The 19,254-nt window shown below is 40.8% G+C and overlaps 1 protein-coding gene across 1 annotated transcript; it reads left to right on the top strand.

Annotated features, from left to right (window-relative positions):
• Positions 1–3,125: 3,125 nt before the first annotated feature.
• Positions 3,126–19,238, top strand: LOC121813485 (IgGFc-binding protein-like; the record flags this gene model as incomplete). Its single annotated transcript, XM_042217284.1, is given in 23 exon segments — positions 3,126–3,581; positions 3,668–3,941; positions 3,944–4,243; positions 4,343–4,926; positions 5,044–5,527; positions 5,530–5,595; positions 5,688–6,286; positions 6,455–6,612; positions 6,763–7,163; positions 7,320–7,516; positions 8,876–9,128; positions 10,783–11,216; positions 11,299–11,572; positions 11,575–11,874; positions 11,974–12,557; positions 12,675–13,227; positions 13,320–13,918; positions 14,091–14,248; positions 14,399–14,799; positions 14,972–15,168; positions 16,529–16,694; positions 18,468–18,868; positions 18,951–19,238. Coding segments are annotated over 23 exon segments (8,127 nt in total), but the record flags the coding sequence as incomplete, so codon positions are not given.
• Positions 19,239–19,254: the final 16 nt, after the last annotated feature.

Below are 19,254 nucleotides of genomic sequence, written 5' to 3'. Positions count from 1 at the left end.
GTGGACTTAATGCATACATATTATTAAAATATGGGCTATAACAGTTGTATAGCAACTTGAAATGCTCCCACAAATGGCACTACAACATGTAAAAAATAATATAAGCTCTGGCGGACTTGGTTCTATAGTAGGTCTTAAAGGGTTAAATAAATATCGTCAAATAATCGAGATCTCAATTTCAGTGAAAATAATCGTGATTATCATTTTTGCCATAATCGAGCAGCCCTATCTACAAGTTTCTTACATAAAACCAACAGCTAGCAATACCTGTTCTTTATCTAAGTAGGTTGATGTTGTGCAATGAGAGCTGACCTATATACAGAAGAGACACAATTGTGATGCACATCACACACCACTGCTCCTGGAACTGTTTTTGAATAATTATTTCACAGAATAATAATTTACACTTGTATTGCCCATCCCAATTTTACGCATATTATTGTTATTGCATGTGTTTAGTCTGCTTAATCACAGTGCATTGTCATATATTTCATTGAGGATTTACAGCTCATCACAGTATGGAAACAGCTTTAGTGAAAGTTGCAGATGGCCTCTGACAGTGGACTCATCTCTGTACTTGTGCTGCTAGACCTCAGCGGAGCGATTAATAACAACAGTATTTTATTGCAGAAATTAGAGCAGGCCATAGCAATTAAGCTCTTGTTTGAATCATGTCAATCTAATAGACTCCAGTTGGCTCATGTACAGTGGGGCAAAAAAGTATTTAGTCAGCCACCGATTGTGCAAGTTCCCCCACTTAAAATGATGACAGAGGTCAGTAATTTGCACCAGAGGTACACTTCAACTGTGAGAGACAGAATGTGAAAAAAAAATCCATGAATTCACATGGTAGGATTTGTAAAGAATTTATTCGTAAATCAGGGTGGAAAATAAGTATTTGGTCACCTCAAACAAGGAAAATCTCTGGCTCTCACAGACCTGTAACGTCTTCTGTAAGAAGCTTTTCTGTCCCCCACTCGTTACCTGTATGAATGGCACCTGTTTGAACTCATCATCTGTATAAAAGACACCTGTCCACAGCCTCAAACAGTCAGACTCCAAACTCCGCCATGGCCAAGACCAAAGAGCTTTCGAAGGACACCAGGAAAAGTATTGTAGACCTGCACCAGACTGGGAAGAGTGAATCTACAATAGGCAAGCAGCTTGGTGTGAAAAAATCAACTGTGGGAGCAATCATCAGAAAATGGAAGACATACAAGACCACTGATAATCTCCCTCGATCTGGGGCTCCACGCAAGATCTCATCCCGTGGGGTCAAAATGATCATGAGAACGGTGAGCAAAGATCCCAGAACCACACGGGGGGACCTGGTGAATGACCTGCAGAGAGCTGGGACCAAAGTAACAAAGGTCACCATCAGTAACACACTACAACGGCAGGGAATCAAATCCCGCAGTGCCAGACGTGTTCCGCTGCTGAAGCCAGTGCATGTCCAGGCCCGTCTGAAGTTTGCCAGAGAGCACATGGATGATACAGCAGAGGATTGGGAGAATGTCATGTGGTCAGATGAAACCAAAGTAGAACTTTTTGGTATAAACTCAACTCGTCGTGTTTGGAGGAAGAAGAATACTGAGTTGCATCCCAAGAACACCATACCTACTGTGAAGCATGGGGGTGGAAACATCATGCTATGGGGCTGTTTTTCTGCCAAGGGGACAGGACGACTGATCCGTGTTAAGGACAGAATGAATGGGGCCATGTATCGTGAGATTTTGAGCCAAAACCTCCTTCCATCAGTGAGAACTTTGAAGATGAAACGAGGCTGGGTCTTCCAACATGACAATGATCCAAAACACACCGCCCGGGCAACAAAGGAGTGGCTCCGTAAGAAGCATTTGAAAGTCCTGGAGTGGCCTAGCCAGTCTCCAGACCTCAACCCCATAGAAAATCTGTGGCGGGAGTTGAAAGTCCGTGTTGCTCGGCGACAGCCCCAAAACATCACTGCTCTCGAGAAGATCTGCATGGAGGAATGGGCCAAAATACCAGCTACTGTGTGTGCAAACCTGGTGAAGACCTATAGTAAACGTTTGACCTCTGTTATTGCCAACAAAGGTTATGTTACAAAGTATTGAGTTGTATTTTTGTTATTGACCAAATACTTATTTTCCACCTGATTTACGAATAAATTCTTTACAAATCCTACCATGTGGATTCATGGATTTTTTTTTCACATTCTGTCTCTCACAGTTGAAGTGTACCTCTGGTGCAAATTACTGACCTCTGTCATCATTTTAAGTGGGGGAACTTGCACAATCGGTGGCTGACTAAATACTTTTTTGCCCCACTGTAAGAGTTGTCTTCACACTAAGGTTAATTATGGAGTTCCACAGGGTTCTGTGCTAGGACCAGTTCTGTGTACATTATATATGGTTCTCCTAGGCAGTATCTTTCAAAGGCATTGCGTATATTTTAACTGCTATGCAGATGATCTCCAGCTCTGTCAATGAAGCCAAAAGACAAAACTGTGGGAACGTCTTAAAGACATAAAAACACGGGTAACTTTAATTTTCTGCTTCAAATTCAGATAAAGATAAGATTATTGTACTCAGCTATAAAACTCTTATAAACATGATGTCTAACCCGATGCACACTCGGATTGGGATTACCATGGCCTCCAGAAACACTAAGAGAAAAGTTTGCATTTGTTTTTGACCAGGTTATGTCCTTCACTGCTTATATTTAACACATATTCAGGATTGCTTTTTTTGCATTTATGCAGTATCTCTAAAATTAGAAAAATTCTATTTCAGAGTGTTAGTTCTAGAAATTAGTTCATGCATTTGTTACTTGAAGAATGGACTACTGTGATTTGCTATTATCAGGTTGTCCCCAAAACTCACTGAAATGCCTTAAGTTGATCCAGAATGCTGCTGTACTGACAGGGACTAAAAGGACAGAGCATAATTCTCAGAATTCTCAGAATCAAACTTAAAATTCTTCTCCTCGTGTATAATCAGGGCCCATCTTTTCAGTTGGGATTTACCTGCTGTTATTTTGGGAACTTTACTCATATAAAGTGCCTTGAGGCAATTACTGTTGTTATTTGACACAATATGAAAAAATGTGAGGTGTGAAAGTTTTTTCCTAAAGCTTTATGAATGTAAATGTCTGGAAATTTTACACTGGGAATAAGGGACATTCCCTTTTACTCTTTTTAAGGTGAATTAGTGCAGCTGGGTGCTTCATTCTGGAGTGACAGTACCTGTGCCCAGAAGTGCACATGTACCTCAACAGGCCTGCAGTGCCGCAACCAGCCATGCTCCTTTTCACAGATCTGCAAGCCAGCTTCCTTCCAGTTCTCCTGTCAGACAGTGCCAAGAGGAACCTGCACCATAAGCGGTGATCCCCATTACTACACCTTTGATAACCGAATGTTTCACTTCCAAGGCACTTGCACGTATGTTCTCTCTGAGCAATGTAATAGTGGGCTGCCCTACTACAGAGTAGAAGGCAAAAATGAGCACAGAGGAAGTACTCGAGTCTCTTTGACACGACTGGTGAAAGTGCATGTCTACAATGACACAATTGAGCTTGTCAAAGGACGTCGTGGTCAGGCTAAGGTTGGTCATTTTGATTCTGGATAAATTCTACACTTTATGACCGGATATACTTTTCTCACTTGATATATTTGCTGGTTTTTTTACAGGTTAACGGGAACTTTGCATCCACTCCATTCTCCCTTAGCAATGGCACCGTGCAGGTTTATGAGTCAGGTTTTTCTGTGTTTGTCAGCACTGACTTTGGTTTAGTGGTGTCTTATGACACAGATCATTATGTCCAGATCAGCTTGCCCTACACTTACCAGAATGGTACATGCGGTCTTTGTGGAAACTTCAATGGCATTCGTAGAGATGACTTTCAAACTCGTGACGGTGAGGTTGTGAGCTCTGATGTGGTTTTTGCTAACAGCTGGCAAGCATCTGGGATGATGAGCCTGGCTGTGGGCCACAGTGCGGAGGTCTGGACTGTGCTGGTTGCACCGTAGAAGAGACAGCATTGTACAGCAACACTGACCACTGTGGTATCCTCAGCAGTAGTTCTGGACCTTTCACGGTTTGCCATCAGCAACTTCCTCCACAGTCCTTTGTGGACAGTTGTGTGTATGATCTGTGTGTAGGAGGAGGGTACCGACCTATTCTCTGTCAAGCCCTAAGTGTGTATGCAAGTCAGTGTCAACAAAGTGGTATTCAGCTACCAAGTTGGAGGACACCTGGCTTTTGTGGTATGTTAATCACTTTCTTTTTTTTTTTGCATTATTTCAAAATATTATTGTATTAAAATTCCACCGATGTAAATATCGCTGTTGTTCTCTTATTCCTAGAAATCCCATGTCCAGCCAACAGCCACTTTGAGTCTGAAGGCACAGGATGTCCACCTACCTGTGTTAATCCCAATTCTACCCATAACTGCCCTCTACCTCCCCAGGAAAGCTGCATCTGTGATTCAGGCTACATCCTCAGTGGTGGGGTCTGCGTCCCTCATGCTGAGTGTGGCTGCAGCTTTGAGGGCCGTTACTACCGCTCTGGACAAACTGTAATACTAGACGAAGACTGTGGGAGACGTTGTAGCTGCAGTTATGGCTCCATGACTTGCCACTCTCATGGTTGTGGCCCACTTGAATCATGCAGGGTGGAGGATGGAGAAAGAGGATGCAGACCAAATAGCTATGAAACATGCTGGATCAGAGGCCCAGGGTCATATCAGACATTTGATGGACTGACATACCAATATCCTGGAGCGTGTCGATTGACACTTGCCAAAGTTATGGGACTGTCCAGTCACCCACACTTCATGGTGACAGCAGAAAAAGTGCCAAGAGGCCAGCAAGGTTTTGCACGAATTCTGCATTTTGAAGCAGAGGGGATACACGTATCTATTGAGATGGCAAGGAACAGTAAAGTGAAGGTAAGTGAATGGAACACTTACTTAAAATTATGTTCTTCCTTTAATATTTATTTATGTGTACACGGACACAATACTGTTTAAGTCTTGTTAACTGCAAAAAACTGGATGATCCTGCAGGTTAACGGTCAGCTGATCAGGCTACCTTTCAGCACTCCATCCAACCGAATCCAGATCTTCCACAGCAGCATTTACAGTGTCATCATTCGCACCTCCTTTGGTGTAACTGTGCAGACAGTCTGGCCTCACTTTGTCCGTGTCACTGCTCCTGGTGTCTACAATGGTTCACTGGGTGGACTCTGTGGTAATTACAATGGTCATCCACATGATGACTTCAATACACCCAACGGTGTCCTGGTCAACAGTTCTCAGGACTTTGGAGACAGTTGGCGAGATGGCTCTCTGGCTGCTCACTGCGTGGAAAGCATGAACCAAAATTCTACAACTAATTACAATTCTACTGAGTACTGTGGCATTCTCAGCTCACCAGCTGGGCCATTTGTACCCTGTTGGTCTGTGGTTGACCCAAGGCATCAGGTGGATGTATGTGTGGAGATCATGGGGGGCTCTAACAATCCAGCATCAACTCTGTGTGGTGTCCTACGAATTATGCACTAATGTGTCAACAGAAGGGTGTTGCCTTAGGACAATGGAGAAATGCAACTGGCTGTGGTAAGCATTCAACTGTTTTTGAATTAATTCTAGCCATGATCTCCAAATGTTTAAAAATGCTTTTTTATGTTAACCTGTTTGTTTTTCTCCAGCACTAACCTGCCCATCAAACAGCCATTATGAACTCTGTGGAACCTCTTGTCCTTCTGCTTGCCCCAGCCTCTCTTTCCCCTTCACCTGTGATACTGTGTGCCAGGAGGGCTGTCAGTGTAACAGTGGTTTTATCCTCAATGGTGACCAGTGCGTTCCACCAACATCTTGTGGATGCTATCATCAAGGACGCTATCACCAAGGTGGTGAGCAGTTCTGGGATGGTGAAGAATGTCAGAGCTTGTGTACCTGTAACGGCACTACAGGGAGCGTCCACTGTACTCCCAACTCCTGTGGGCCCCAGGAGTCCTGCCGTGTGGTGGAGGGCGAGTTTGGCTGCCATCCCAACCCTCATGGCACCTGCTCTGCTACTGGAGACCCTCACTACATCACCTTTGATCGTAAGGCCTATGACTTCCAAGGAACCTGCCGCTACGTTCTGGTGACCCTCTGTAATGCCACTGATGAGCTCAATCAGTTCTCCGTGGAAGCTAAGAATGAGGCATTGAATGGGCGTCCACTTTCAACAGTAGCTGAAGTTTTTGTGAATGTGTGGGGCTATGACGTGCATATGTCAAGGGACAGAAGAGGTTTGGTACAAGTAAGTAGATATGATATTACAGATTAGATGACTGCAATGAATAATTTCAGAGTCATGAAGTAAACGGCTGCTACATGTTTTAGGGATATTTTTACTACTGTCAAAGAAAAAATAACAATTAAAAAATAGAAAAAATAACCACTGATTTTCTTTGCGTATCTCTTCTAGGTGAATGGAGTAACTAGAAATTTACCTATTGTCTTGAATGAAGGTAATGTGTCTATCTATGCAACAGGATCTCGTATAGTTGCCAGCACTAATTTCGGCTTGAGTGTTACCTATAATGGATATAGTGCAGTGTTTATCTCCGTACCACCAAATTACAGGTACACTTCCCACCCATCAAAGCTGCAGTCATTATTATTTGAAATGCTTTAAAAACCAGGATAATCCAATCTACATAAGAGGGTTATTTACTAATAATTTATCCTTATGAAACTAACACAAGGACTATTGTTAACTGTTGTCATCAACAGAGAAAAAATATGTGGACTTTGTGGAAATTTCAATGGAAATCCAAATGATGACTTTCACACACCATCTGGAACGATAGTCACATCTCCAGATGAGTTTGGGAGAGCCTGGAAGGTGCCAGGCAACTACACGTGCAATGATGGCTGTGGCTCCTCCTGTCCACAGTGTACCAATGAACAGCCAGCTAGAGATCAGTGTGAGGTGATACAGGCAGCTGATGGGCCCTTCAGTTTCTGCCACGAGGAGGTGGACCCGGCGCCATATTTCAACGACTGTCTGTTTGACGTATGTTTGTCAGGAAATCAAGGCCACGATCTCTTGTGCAGTGCCATTGAATCATATGTCAGTGCCTGTCAGTCTGCTAATGTTCGTATCTATCCGTGGAGAGAGAACACCACCTGCAGTGAGTCAACATGTTGTTTTATTATATTCATATTTAAATTTACAAGAAATTTGCTCACCACTTAACTAATTTGACAACACTCATTATATCCAGATTGTATTACATTAAAAGTGGTATGTCTGACTATTGCCATTTTTCGCTTTTCTCATTATTAAGCACTGGACTGTCCAGCCAACAGCCATTATGAGCTGTGCGGTACTGACTGTGGCCACACCTGTGCCAGTAGCATTGATGAAACCTGTGAGCAGTTCTGCTCTGAGGGATGTTTCTGTGATGAAGGCTTCATCAAGAGTGGGACCAGGTGTGTCCCAGTGGAAAGCTGTGGCTGCCAGTATGATGGATTCTACTATGATGTAAGACATATTAAAGTCAATAGTAAATACTCTTTGAAGTAATTCCCTTCAAATCAGCAGAATCAGCAGACTTGCCCTTCTTACATTTAGAAAGCTTCGTGAAGTGTTTTGGACTGTGACAAAGCTTAAAATTCAGAAATATATATTAAACAAACAACAGAGTCTATTATAGCTCAGTAATAATGTGGTAATATTGAGTAACAAGGTGGAAACAGGAAGATAAAAACAAGATATATAGCAAATAATTGCCACTTCATTTCCAGAGTAATAAGCAAGTGATCTAGTGAGTACTATTACATTTAAATCTATGTAATAACAGACCATAAATTATAAGTGATAATATGGATACAAATGTATGTACATGAGCTTAAAAAAACCCAATTAGTAATAGTATAGTCACATTTACTAACAATTAAACACATTTTTATATATACTAATCTCATAATAATAGGGTAACAAGATACTAATATGATTTTAAGTTTTAATGTTTTGGGATACCATTACCATATTGCCATAATGCTGGAATGAATCCTGCCTCATTCACCAACATTCTTTTTTGTTTGACAACAGTATCACCGTAAATATTATGTTTAAATCTGATATCTTACCTGGAATCAATGTTGGTTTCTGTTCAATAACCAAGAAACAAGGCTACAAAATGCAAACTGACGTTACCTGGAAACATGTGGTAGTTTAGGTCTAATAACCAGGAATCAGGGCTGCAACATGGAAAAAATGTTAGTTCCATGTTAATAACCAAATAAAATCCAAACCAAATGAAAAATTTCAGGAAGCATGATGAATACCTGGAAATGTGGTAGTTTCTATGAAATAGCAAATAATAGGGGTTGCAAAATGCAAAACTACAGTTTATAGTTTCATATAACTGAAATCTTAGGATCACAAAAAAGGTCTTCATTTGCTATCATATATTCAGCATAGCTATTATGACCGTTTTATATTACACCACTAAAAAGAAAATAATTAATATGTAGCTATACAAGCAGAATGATGCTCTAACTCTTTAAACTGCAGAATTTTGGGGAGGAATAAATCTGTCCCTAAATAAATGAATGCATTAAACAATCAGTTGAAGATTATACAGCTACATCAGAACAGAACAATTTCTTCAAATTGTGGCATTTAGCATCTGTCCTTTCTGTGGGAGAAAGATCAACAGATATGAGTAGTTGCTCTGTCACAATATTTAGTACATTAATAGTTGCAGTTTGCAGTGATCTAGCAATTACTGCACTAAATCACCTACAATTAATGAAAACAAAATCCTTCAAAATGGTATTTTAAGAACTATATTTGTTGTATCAATTTGGCTATGATTTGGTGTGGTGTGGTTCACAGGCTGGCGAGTCCTTCTGGACAGACGGTTGCTCCCAGAGATGTGAATGTCACGCTCCAAATGACCTGCGATGTTCTGCCTCGTCGTGCACTCCTGAACAGCAGTGCTCCATCAGAGACGGCCAGCTGGGCTGTTACAATGCTACCACCTGCACAGTATCTTTCAAAGGTATCGTGTACATTTTCCCTGCTATGCAGATGATCTCCAGCTCTGTCAATGAAACCATGAGACTAAACTGTAGGAATGTCTTAAAGACATAAAGACATGGATGATCTTTAATTTTCTGCTTCAAATTCAGATAAAGATAAGATTATTGTACTCAGCTATAAAACTCTTATAAACATGATGTCTAACCCGATGCACACTCGGATTGGGATTACCATGGCCTCCAGAAACACTAAGAGAAAAGTTTGCATTGTTTTTGACCAGGTTATGTCCTTCAGTGCTCATATTAAACAAATAATTAGAATGGCTTTCTTGCATTTTAATTAGAAAAATCCTATTTCAGAGTGACGCCAAAAAATTAGTTCATGCATTTATTACTTAACCCTTTAAAGCCGGTCGGAGCGGGCACGCTCTGTGTTGCATAACTATCTTTAAATCCTGGTAGCACTGCAACCACATAAGCTAGCACAATAACTTTTTTTGCATATGAAACCGGAGGAGTTGTACTTACATCTTATGCCACCAGCTTGTCCTAAGTCACAGTTTCCTTCCACATATAGCTTTGCAAAAACTGCATAAAAAGCACTTGCAGCAACAAAAACATAATATTCCAGAAACAGCTTTGCTGATTCGATCAGCTGTTTGTAACACTTCCTACGTCCATCAGCGCGAACTATCGCATGTCCGCCATATCCTGCCCAAAACCGGAAGTGATGTCTTTTTCCGGAAATGTAGTTTTTTACCATCAGGGCCTTATGAGCCTATACTGGTGTTTTTAAAAGTTATGTTTGACTTTATGACTTTCTGTGTCGTTTCTGGGATGCTTAGGACTCATATTGCACTGCTGGAAATAGTTTATTTTGATGCATATGCTGTTTTTTTGCAAATTTGCATATAATATTTATTTTCGTTTTTCCTGCAGTATATAAAAATTGGTGTATTTCAAAAATAAAACTATGAAGACACTCAAAATAAATTTCCTGTGGTGGGAAACTATTTTGTGCAACTTTTTTGTATTTACAGTTTTGAGGGATAAGCCTCTTAAATTTCTCTAACTAGAAATATATGTTAAAAAAACAAAAACGATTTTAATTTTTTTGTAGTTTATTGCACTTTTTTGCAATTTATGTAATTACTATGCACTTAATGCAGACATATTATTAAAATTTGGGCTATAATGGTTGTATTGATGTATATCAACTTGAAATGCTCCCAAAAATGGCACTACAGCATGTAAAAATATAAAGTAAGCTCTGGCGACTTGGTTCTATGGTAGGTCTTAAAGGGTTAAAGTCTGGCCTACTGTGATTCGTTATTATCCAACACGTTCTCACTCTCAAAGCGTAACATTTTATGCTAGGTGACAAATTGTCAACATATTACGTTTTTGGACACCCAACACGTTCCTAAATGACGAGATCGGAAAAATGAGGGAATATGAGAACCTTTTGGTCTCAATCTACACATGTTTGCTCTTTTTCTCAACATCGCTTGGGAAAACACTATTTCATGCCATTAAAGTACTGGTTAAGATTATCCTCCCAACAGAGCACATCTCAGACTGCTGTTAGGCATTGTTGGATTGTTGCAGTGGTCTCTCTGTTATTTGAGGGTCTTTAGTTTACAATATAAAGTGCCTTGAGGCAATTCCTGCTGTTATTTGACAGTACATGACAAAAATGTAAGGTTTGAAAGTTTTTTCCTAAAGCTTTATGAATGTAAATGTCTGGACATTTAACACAAGGCATAAGGGACATTTCCTTTTATTCTTTTTAAGGTGAATTAGTGCAGCTGGGTACTTCATTCTGGAGTGACAGGACCTGTGCACAGAAGTGCACATGTACCTTAACAGGCTTGCAGTGCCGCAATGAGCCGTGCTCCTTTTCACAGATCTGCAAGCCAGCTTCCTTCCAGTTCTCCTGTCAGACAGTGCCAAGAGGAACCTGCACCATAAGCGGTGATCCCCATTACTACACCTTTGATAACACAGTGTTTCACTTTCAAGGCACTTGCACGTATGTTCTCTCTGAGCAATGTAATAGTGGACAGCCCTACTACAGAGTAGAAGGCAAAAATGAGCACAGAGGCAGTACTCGAGTCTCTTGGACACGACTGGTGAAAGTGCATGTCTACAATGACACAATTGAGCTTGTCAAAGGACGCCATGGTCAGGCTAAGGTTGGTCATTTTGATTCTGGATAAATTCTACACTTTATGACTATACTTTTCTCACTTGATATATTTGCTGGTTTTTTTACAGGTTAACGGGAACTTTGCATCCACTCCATTCTCCCTTAGCAATGGCACCGTGCAGGTTTATGAGTCAGGTTTTTCTGTGTTTGTCAGCACTGACTTTGGTTTAGTGGTGTCTTATGACACAGATCATTATGTCCAGATCAGCTTGCCCTACACTTACCAGAATGGTACATGCGGTCTTTGTGGAAACTTCAATGGCATTCGTAGAGATGACTTTCAAACTCGTGACGGTGAGGTTGTGAGCTCTGATGTGGTTTTTGCTAACAGCTGGCAAGCATCTGGGATGATGAGCCTGGCTGTGGGCCACAGTGCGGAGGTCTGGACTGTGCTGGTTGCACCGTAGAAGAGACAGCATTGTACAGCAACACTGACCACTGTGGTATCCTCAGCAGTAGTTCTGGACCTTTCACGGTTTGCCATCAGCAACTTCCTCCACAGTCCTTTGTGGACAGTTGTGTGTATGATCTGTGTGTAGGAGGAGGGTACCGACCTATTCTCTGTCAAGCCCTAAGTGTGTATGCAAGTCAGTGTCAACAAAGTGGTATTCAGCTACCAAGTTGGAGGACACCTGGCTTTTGTGGTATGTTAATCACTTTCTTTTTTTTTTTGCATTATTTCAAAATATTATTGTATTAAAATTCCACCGATGTAAATATCGCTGTTGTTCTCTTATTCCTAGAAATCCCATGTCCAGCCAACAGCCACTTTGAGTCTGAAGGCACAGGATGTCCACCTACCTGTGTTAATCCCAATTCTACCCATAACTGCCCTCTACCTCCCCAGGAAAGCTGCATCTGTGATTCAGGCTACATCCTCAGTGGTGGGGTCTGCGTCCCTCATGCTGAGTGTGGCTGCAGCTTTGAGGGCCGTTACTACCGCTCTGGACAAACTGTAATACTAGACGAAGACTGTGGGAGACGTTGTAGCTGCAGTTATGGCTCCATGACTTGCCACTCTCATGGTTGTGGCCCACTTGAATCATGCAGGGTGGAGGATGGAGAAAGAGGATGCAGACCAAATAGCTATGAAACATGCTGGATCAGAGGCCCAGGGTCATATCAGACATTTGATGGACTGACATACCAATATCCTGGAGCGTGTCGATTGACACTTGCCAAAGTTATGGGACTGTCCAGTCACCCACACTTCATGGTGACAGCAGAAAAAGTGCCAAGAGGCCAGCAAGGTTTTGCACGAATTCTGCATTTTGAAGCAGAGGGGATACACGTATCTATTGAGATGGCAAGGAACAGTAAAGTGAAGGTAAGTGAATGGAACACTTACTTAAAATTATGTTCTTCCTTTAATATTTATTTATGTGTACACGGACACAATACTGTTTAAGTCTTGTTAACTGCAAAAAACTGGATGATCCTGCAGGTTAACGGTCAGCTGATCAGGCTACCTTTCAGCACTCCATCCAACCGAATCCAGATCTTCCACAGCAGCATTTACAGTGTCATCATTCGCACCTCCTTTGGTGTAACTGTGCAGACAGTCTGGCCTCACTTTGTCCGTGTCACTGCTCCTGGTGTCTACAATGGTTCACTGGGTGGACTCTGTGGTAATTACAATGGTCATCCACATGATGACTTCAATACACCCAACGGTGTCCTGGTCAACAGTTCTCAGGACTTTGGAGACAGTTGGCGAGATGGCTCTCTGGCTGCTCACTGCGTGGAAAGCATGAACCAAAATTCTACAACTAATTACAATTCTACTGAGTACTGTGGCATTCTCAGCTCACCAGCTGGGCCATTTGTACCCTGTTGGTCTGTGGTTGACCCAAGGCATCAGGTGGATGTATGTGTGGAGATCATGGGGGGCTCTAACAATCCAGCATCAACTCTGTGTGGCGTCCTACGAAATTATGCACTAATGTGTCAACAGAAGGGTGTTGCCTTAGGACAATGGAGAAATGCAACTGGCTGTGGTAAGCATTCAACTGTTTTTGAATTAATTCTAGCCATGATCTCCAAATGTTTAAAAATGCTTTTTTATGTTAACCTGTTTGTTTTTCTCCAGCACTAACCTGCCCATCAAACAGCCATTATGAACTCTGTGGAACCTCTTGTCCTTCTGCTTGCCCCAGCCTCTCTTTCCCCTTCACCTGTGATACTGTGTGCCAGGAGGGCTGTCAGTGTAACAGTGGTTTTATCCTCAATGGTGACCAGTGCGTTCCACCAACATCTTGTGGATGCTATCATCAAGGACGCTATCACCAAGGTGGTGAGCAGTTCTGGGATGGTGAAGAATGTCAGAGCTTGTGTACCTGTAACGGCACTACAGGGAGCGTCCACTGTACTCCCAACTCCTGTGGGCCCCAGGAGTCCTGCCGTGTGGTGGAGGGCGAGTTTGGCTGCCATCCCAACCCTCATGGCACCTGCTCTGCTACTGGAGACCCTCACTACATCACCTTTGATCGTAAGGCCTATGACTTCCAAGGAACCTGCCGCTATGTTCTGGTGACCCTCTGTAATGCCACTGATGAGCTCAGTCAGTTTTCCGTGGAAGCTAAGAATGAGGCATTGAATGGGCGTCCACTTTCAATAGTAGCTGAAGTTTTTGTGAATGTGTGGGGCTACAACGTGCATATGTCAAGGGACAGAAGAGGTTTGGTACAAGTAAGTAGTTAGTGATAGTTCTCATTCGATAATTGTTATGAACAATTTCAGGTGTATGAAGTAAATGGCAGCTACATATATTTTAGGGATATTTTTACTGCAGTGAATGAAAAAAATAACAATTAAAAAGTAGAAAAACTACCCACTGATTTTCTTTGCATATCTCTTCTAGGTGAATGGAGTAACTAGATATTTACCTATTATCTTGAATGAAGGTAATGTGTCTATCTATGCAACAGGATCTCGTATAGTTGCCAGCACTAATTTCGGCTTGAGTGTTACCTATAATGGATATAGTGCAGTGTTTATCTCCGTACCACCAAATTACAGGTACAATTCCCACCCATCAAAGCTGCAGTAATTATTGTTTGACATGCTTTAAAAAACAGGATAATCCCAGCTATATAAATAATTTATTTACTAATAATTTATCCTTATGAAACTAACACAAGGACTATTGCTAACTGTTGTCATCAACAGAGAAAAAATATGTGGACTTTGTGGAAATTTCAATGGAAATCCAAATGATGACTTTCACACACCATCTGGAACGATAGTCACATCTCCAGATGAGTTTGGGAGAGCCTGGAAGGTGCCAGGCAACTACACGTGCAATGATGGCTGTGGCTCCTCCTGTCCACAGTGTGCCAATGAACAGCCTGCTAGTGATCAGTGTGAGGTGATACAGGCAGCTGATGGGCCCTTCAGTTTCTGCCACGAGGAGGTGGACCCGGCGCCATATTTCAACGACTGCGTGTTTGATGTATGTTTGTCAGGAAATCAAGGCCACGATCTCTTGTGCAGTGCCATTGAATCATATGTCAGTGCCTGTCAGTCTGCTAATGTTCGAATCTATCCCTGGAGAGAGAACACCACCTGCAGTGAGTCAACATGTCATTATATTTTATTTATATCTAAATGTACAAGAAATTTGCTAACCACTTCAGAAATAAAATGTCCAATAATTTTACAATACTCACTGTATCCACACTGTATTACATTAAAAGTGGTATGTCTGATTAGTGCCATTTGTCACGTTTCTCACTTATTAAGCACTGGACTGTCCAGCCAACAGCCATTATGAGCTGTGCGGTACTGACTGTGGCCACACCTGTGCCAGTAGCATTGATGAAACCTGTGAGCAGTTCTGCTCTGAGGGATGTTTCTGTGATGAAGGCTTCATCAAGAGTGGGACCAGGTGTGTCCCAGTGGAAAGCTGTGGCTGCCAGTATGATGGATTCTACTATGATGTAAGACATATTAAAGTCAATAGTAAATACTCTTTGAAGTAATTCCCTTCAAATCAGCAGAATCAGCAGACTTGCCCTTCTTACATTTAGAAAGCTTCGTGAAGTGTTTTGGACTGTGACAAAGCTTAAAATTCAGAAATATATATTAAACAAACAACAGAGTCTATTATAGCTCAGTAATAATGTGGTAATATTGAGGTAACAAGGTGGAAACAGGAAGATAAAAACAAGATATATAGCAAATAATTGCCACTTCATTTCCAGAGTAATAAGCAAGTGATCTAGTGAGTACTATTACATTTAAATCTATGTAATAACAGACCATAAATTATAAGTGATAATATGGATACAAATGTATGTACATGAGCTTAAAAAAACCCAATTAGTAATAGTATAGTCACATTTACTAACAATTAAACACATTTTTATATATACTAATCTCATAATAATAGGGTAACAAGATACTAATATGATTTTAAGTTTTAATGTTTTGGGATACCATTACCATATTGCCATAATGCTGGAATGAATCCTGCCTCATTCACCAACATTCTTTTTTGTTTGACAACAGTATCACCGTAAATATTATGTTTAAATCTGATATCTTACCTGGAATCAATGTTGGTTTCTGTTCAATAACCAAGAAACAAGGCTACAAAATGCAAACTGACGTTACCTGGAAACATGTGGTAGTTTAGGTCTAATAACCAGGAATCAGGGCTGCAACATGGAAAAAATGTTAGTTCCATGTTAATAACCAAATAAAATCCAAACCAAATGAAAAATTTCAGGAAGCATGATGAATACCTGGAAATGTGGTAGTTTCTATGAAATAGCAAATAATAGGGGTTGCAAAATGCAAAACTACAGTTTATAGTTTCATATAACTGAAATCTTAGGATCACAAAAAAGGTCTTCATTTGCTATCATATATTCAGCATAGCTATTATGACCGTTTTATATTACACCACTAAAAAGAAAATAATTAATATGTAGCTATACAAGCAGAATGATGCTCTAACTCTTTAAACTGCAGAATTTTGGGGAGGAATAAATCTGTCCCTAAATAAATGAATGCATTAAACAATCAGTTGAAGATTATACAGCTACATCAGAACAGAACAATTTCTTCAAATTGTGGCATTTAGCATCTGTCCTTTCTGTGGGAGAAAGATCAACAGATATGAGTAGTTGCTCTGTCACAATATTTAGTACATTAATAGTTGCAGTTTGCAGTGATCTAGCAATTACTGCACTAAATCACCTACAATTAATGAAAACAAAATCCTTCAAAATGGTATTTTAAGAACTATATTTGTTGTATCAATTTGGCTATGATTTGGTGTGGTGTGGTTCACAGGCTGGCGAGTCCTTCTGGACAGACGGTTGCTCCCAGAGATGTGAATGTCACGCTCCAAATGACCTGCGATGTTCTGCCTCGTCGTGCACTCCTGAACAGCAGTGCTCCATCAGAGACGGCCAGCTGGGCTGTTACAATGCTACCACCTGCACAGTATCTTTCAAAGGTATCGTGTACATTTTCCCTGCTATGCAGATGATCTCCAGCTCTGTCAATGAAACCATGAGACTAAACTGTAGGAATGTCTTAAAGACATAAAGACATGGATGATCTTTAATTTTCTGCTTCAAATTCAGATAAAGATAAGATTATTGTACTCAGCTATAAAACTCTTATAAACATGATGTCTAACCCGATGCACACTCGGATTGGGATTACCATGGCCTCCAGAAACACTAAGAGAAAAGTTTGCATTGTTTTTGACCAGGTTATGTCCTTCAGTGCTCATATTAAACAAATAATTAGAATGGCTTTCTTGCATTTTAATTAGAAAAATCCTATTTCAGAGTGACGCCAAAAAATTAGTTCATGCATTTATTACTTAACCCTTTAAAGCCGGTCGGAGCGGGCACGCTCTGTGTTGCATAACTATCTTTAAATCCTGGTAGCACTGCAACCACATAAGCTAGCACAATAACTTTTTTTGCATATGAAACCGGAGGAGTTGTACTTACATCTTATGCCACCAGCTTGTCCTAAGTCACAGTTTCCTTCCACATATAGCTTTGCAAAAACTGCATAAAAAGCACTTGCAGCAACAAAAACATAATATTCCAGAAACACGCTTTGCTGATTCGATCAGCTGTTTGTAACACTTCCTACGTCCATCAGCGCGAACTATCGCATGTCCGCCATATCCTGCCCAAAACCGGAAGTGATGTCTTTTTCCGGAAATGTAGTTTTTTACCATCAGGGCCTTATGAGCCTATACTGGTGTTTTTAAAAGTTATGTTTGACTCTATGACTTTCTGTGTCGTTTCTGGGATGCTTAGGACTCATATTGCACTGCTGGAAATAGTTTATTTTGATGCATATGCTGTTTTTTTGCAAATTTGCACTATAATATTTATTTTCGTTTTTCCTGCAGTATATAAAAATTGGTGTATTTCAAAAATAAAACTATAAGACACTCAAAATAAATTTCCTGTGGTGGGAAACTATTTTGTGCAACTTTTTTGTATTTAAAGTTTTGAGGGATAAGCCTCTTAAATTTCTCTAACTAGAAATATATGTTAAAAAAACAAAAACGATTTATTTTTTGTAGTTTATTGCACTTTTTTGCAATTTATGTAATTACTATGCACTTAATGCAGACATATTATTAAAATTTGGGCTATAATGGTTGTATTGATGTATATCAACTTGAAATGCTCCCAAAAATGGCACTACAGCATGTAAAAATATAAAGTAAGCTCTGGCGGACTTGGTTCTATGGTAGGTCTTAAAGGGTTAAAGTCTGGCCTACTGTGATTCGTTATTATCCAACACGTTCTCACTCTCAAAGCGTAACATTTTATGCTAGGTGACAAATTGTCAACATATTACGTTTTTGGACACCCAACACGTTCCTAAATGACGAGATCGGAAAAATGAGGGAATATGAGAACCTTTTGGTCTCAATCTACACATGTTTGCTCTTTTTCTCAACATCGCTTGGGAAAACACTATTTCATGCCATTAAAGTACTGGTTAAGATTATCCTCCCAACAGAGCACATCTCAGACTGCTGTTAGGCATTGTTGGATTGTTGCAGTGGTCTCTCTGTTATTTGAGGGTCTTTAGTTTACAATATAAAGTGCCTTGAGGCAATTCCTGCTGTTATTTGACAGTACATGACAAAAATGTAAGGTTTGAAAGTTTTTTCCTAAAGCTTTATGAATGTAAATGTCTGGACATTTAACACAAGGCATAAGGGACATTTCCTTTTATTCTTTTTAAGGTGAATTAGTGCAGCTGGGTACTTCATTCTGGAGTGACAGGACCTGTGCACAGAAGTGCACATGTACCTTAACAGGCTTGCAGTGCCGCAATGAGCCGTGCTCCTTTTCACAGATCTGCAAGCCAGCTTCCTTCCAGTTCTCCTGTCAGACAGTGCCAAGAGGAACCTGCACCATAAGCGGTGATCCCCATTACTACACCTTTGATAACACAGTGTTTCACTTTCAAGGCACTTGCACGTATGTTCTCTCTGAGCAATGTAATAGTGGACAGCCCTACTACAGAGTAGAAGGCAAAAATGAGCACAGAGGCAGTACTCGAGTCTCTTGGACACGACTGGTGAAAGTGCATGTCTACAATGACACAATTGAGCTTGTCAAAGGACGCCATGGTCAGGCTAAGGTTGGTCATTTTGATTCTGGATAAATTCTACACTTTATGACTATACTTTTCTCACTTGATATATTTGCTGGTTTTTTTACAGGTTAACGGGAACTTTGCATCCACTCCATTCTCCCTTAGCAATGGCACCGTGCAGGTTTATGAGTCAGGTTTTTCTGTGTTTGTCAGCACTGACTTTGGTTTAGTGGTGTCTTATGACACAGATCATTATGTCCAGATCAGCTTGCCCTACACTTACCAGAATGGTACATGCGGTCTTTGTGGAAACTTCAATGGCATTCGTAGAGATGACTTTCAAACTCGTGACGGTGAGGTTGTGAGCTCTGATGTGGTTTTTGCTAACAGCTGGCAAGCATCTGGGGATATTCCCTTTCTTTCCCCCCTTT

This window comes from Haplochromis burtoni, unplaced genomic scaffold, assembly GCF_018398535.1.
Source record: "Haplochromis burtoni strain Fernald_Lab_line unplaced genomic scaffold, NCSU_Asbu1 Contig_1779, whole genome shotgun sequence".
Lineage (NCBI taxonomy): Eukaryota > Metazoa > Chordata > Actinopteri > Cichliformes > Cichlidae > Haplochromis > Haplochromis burtoni.
This window is presented reverse-complemented; position numbering and strand designations above follow the sequence as displayed.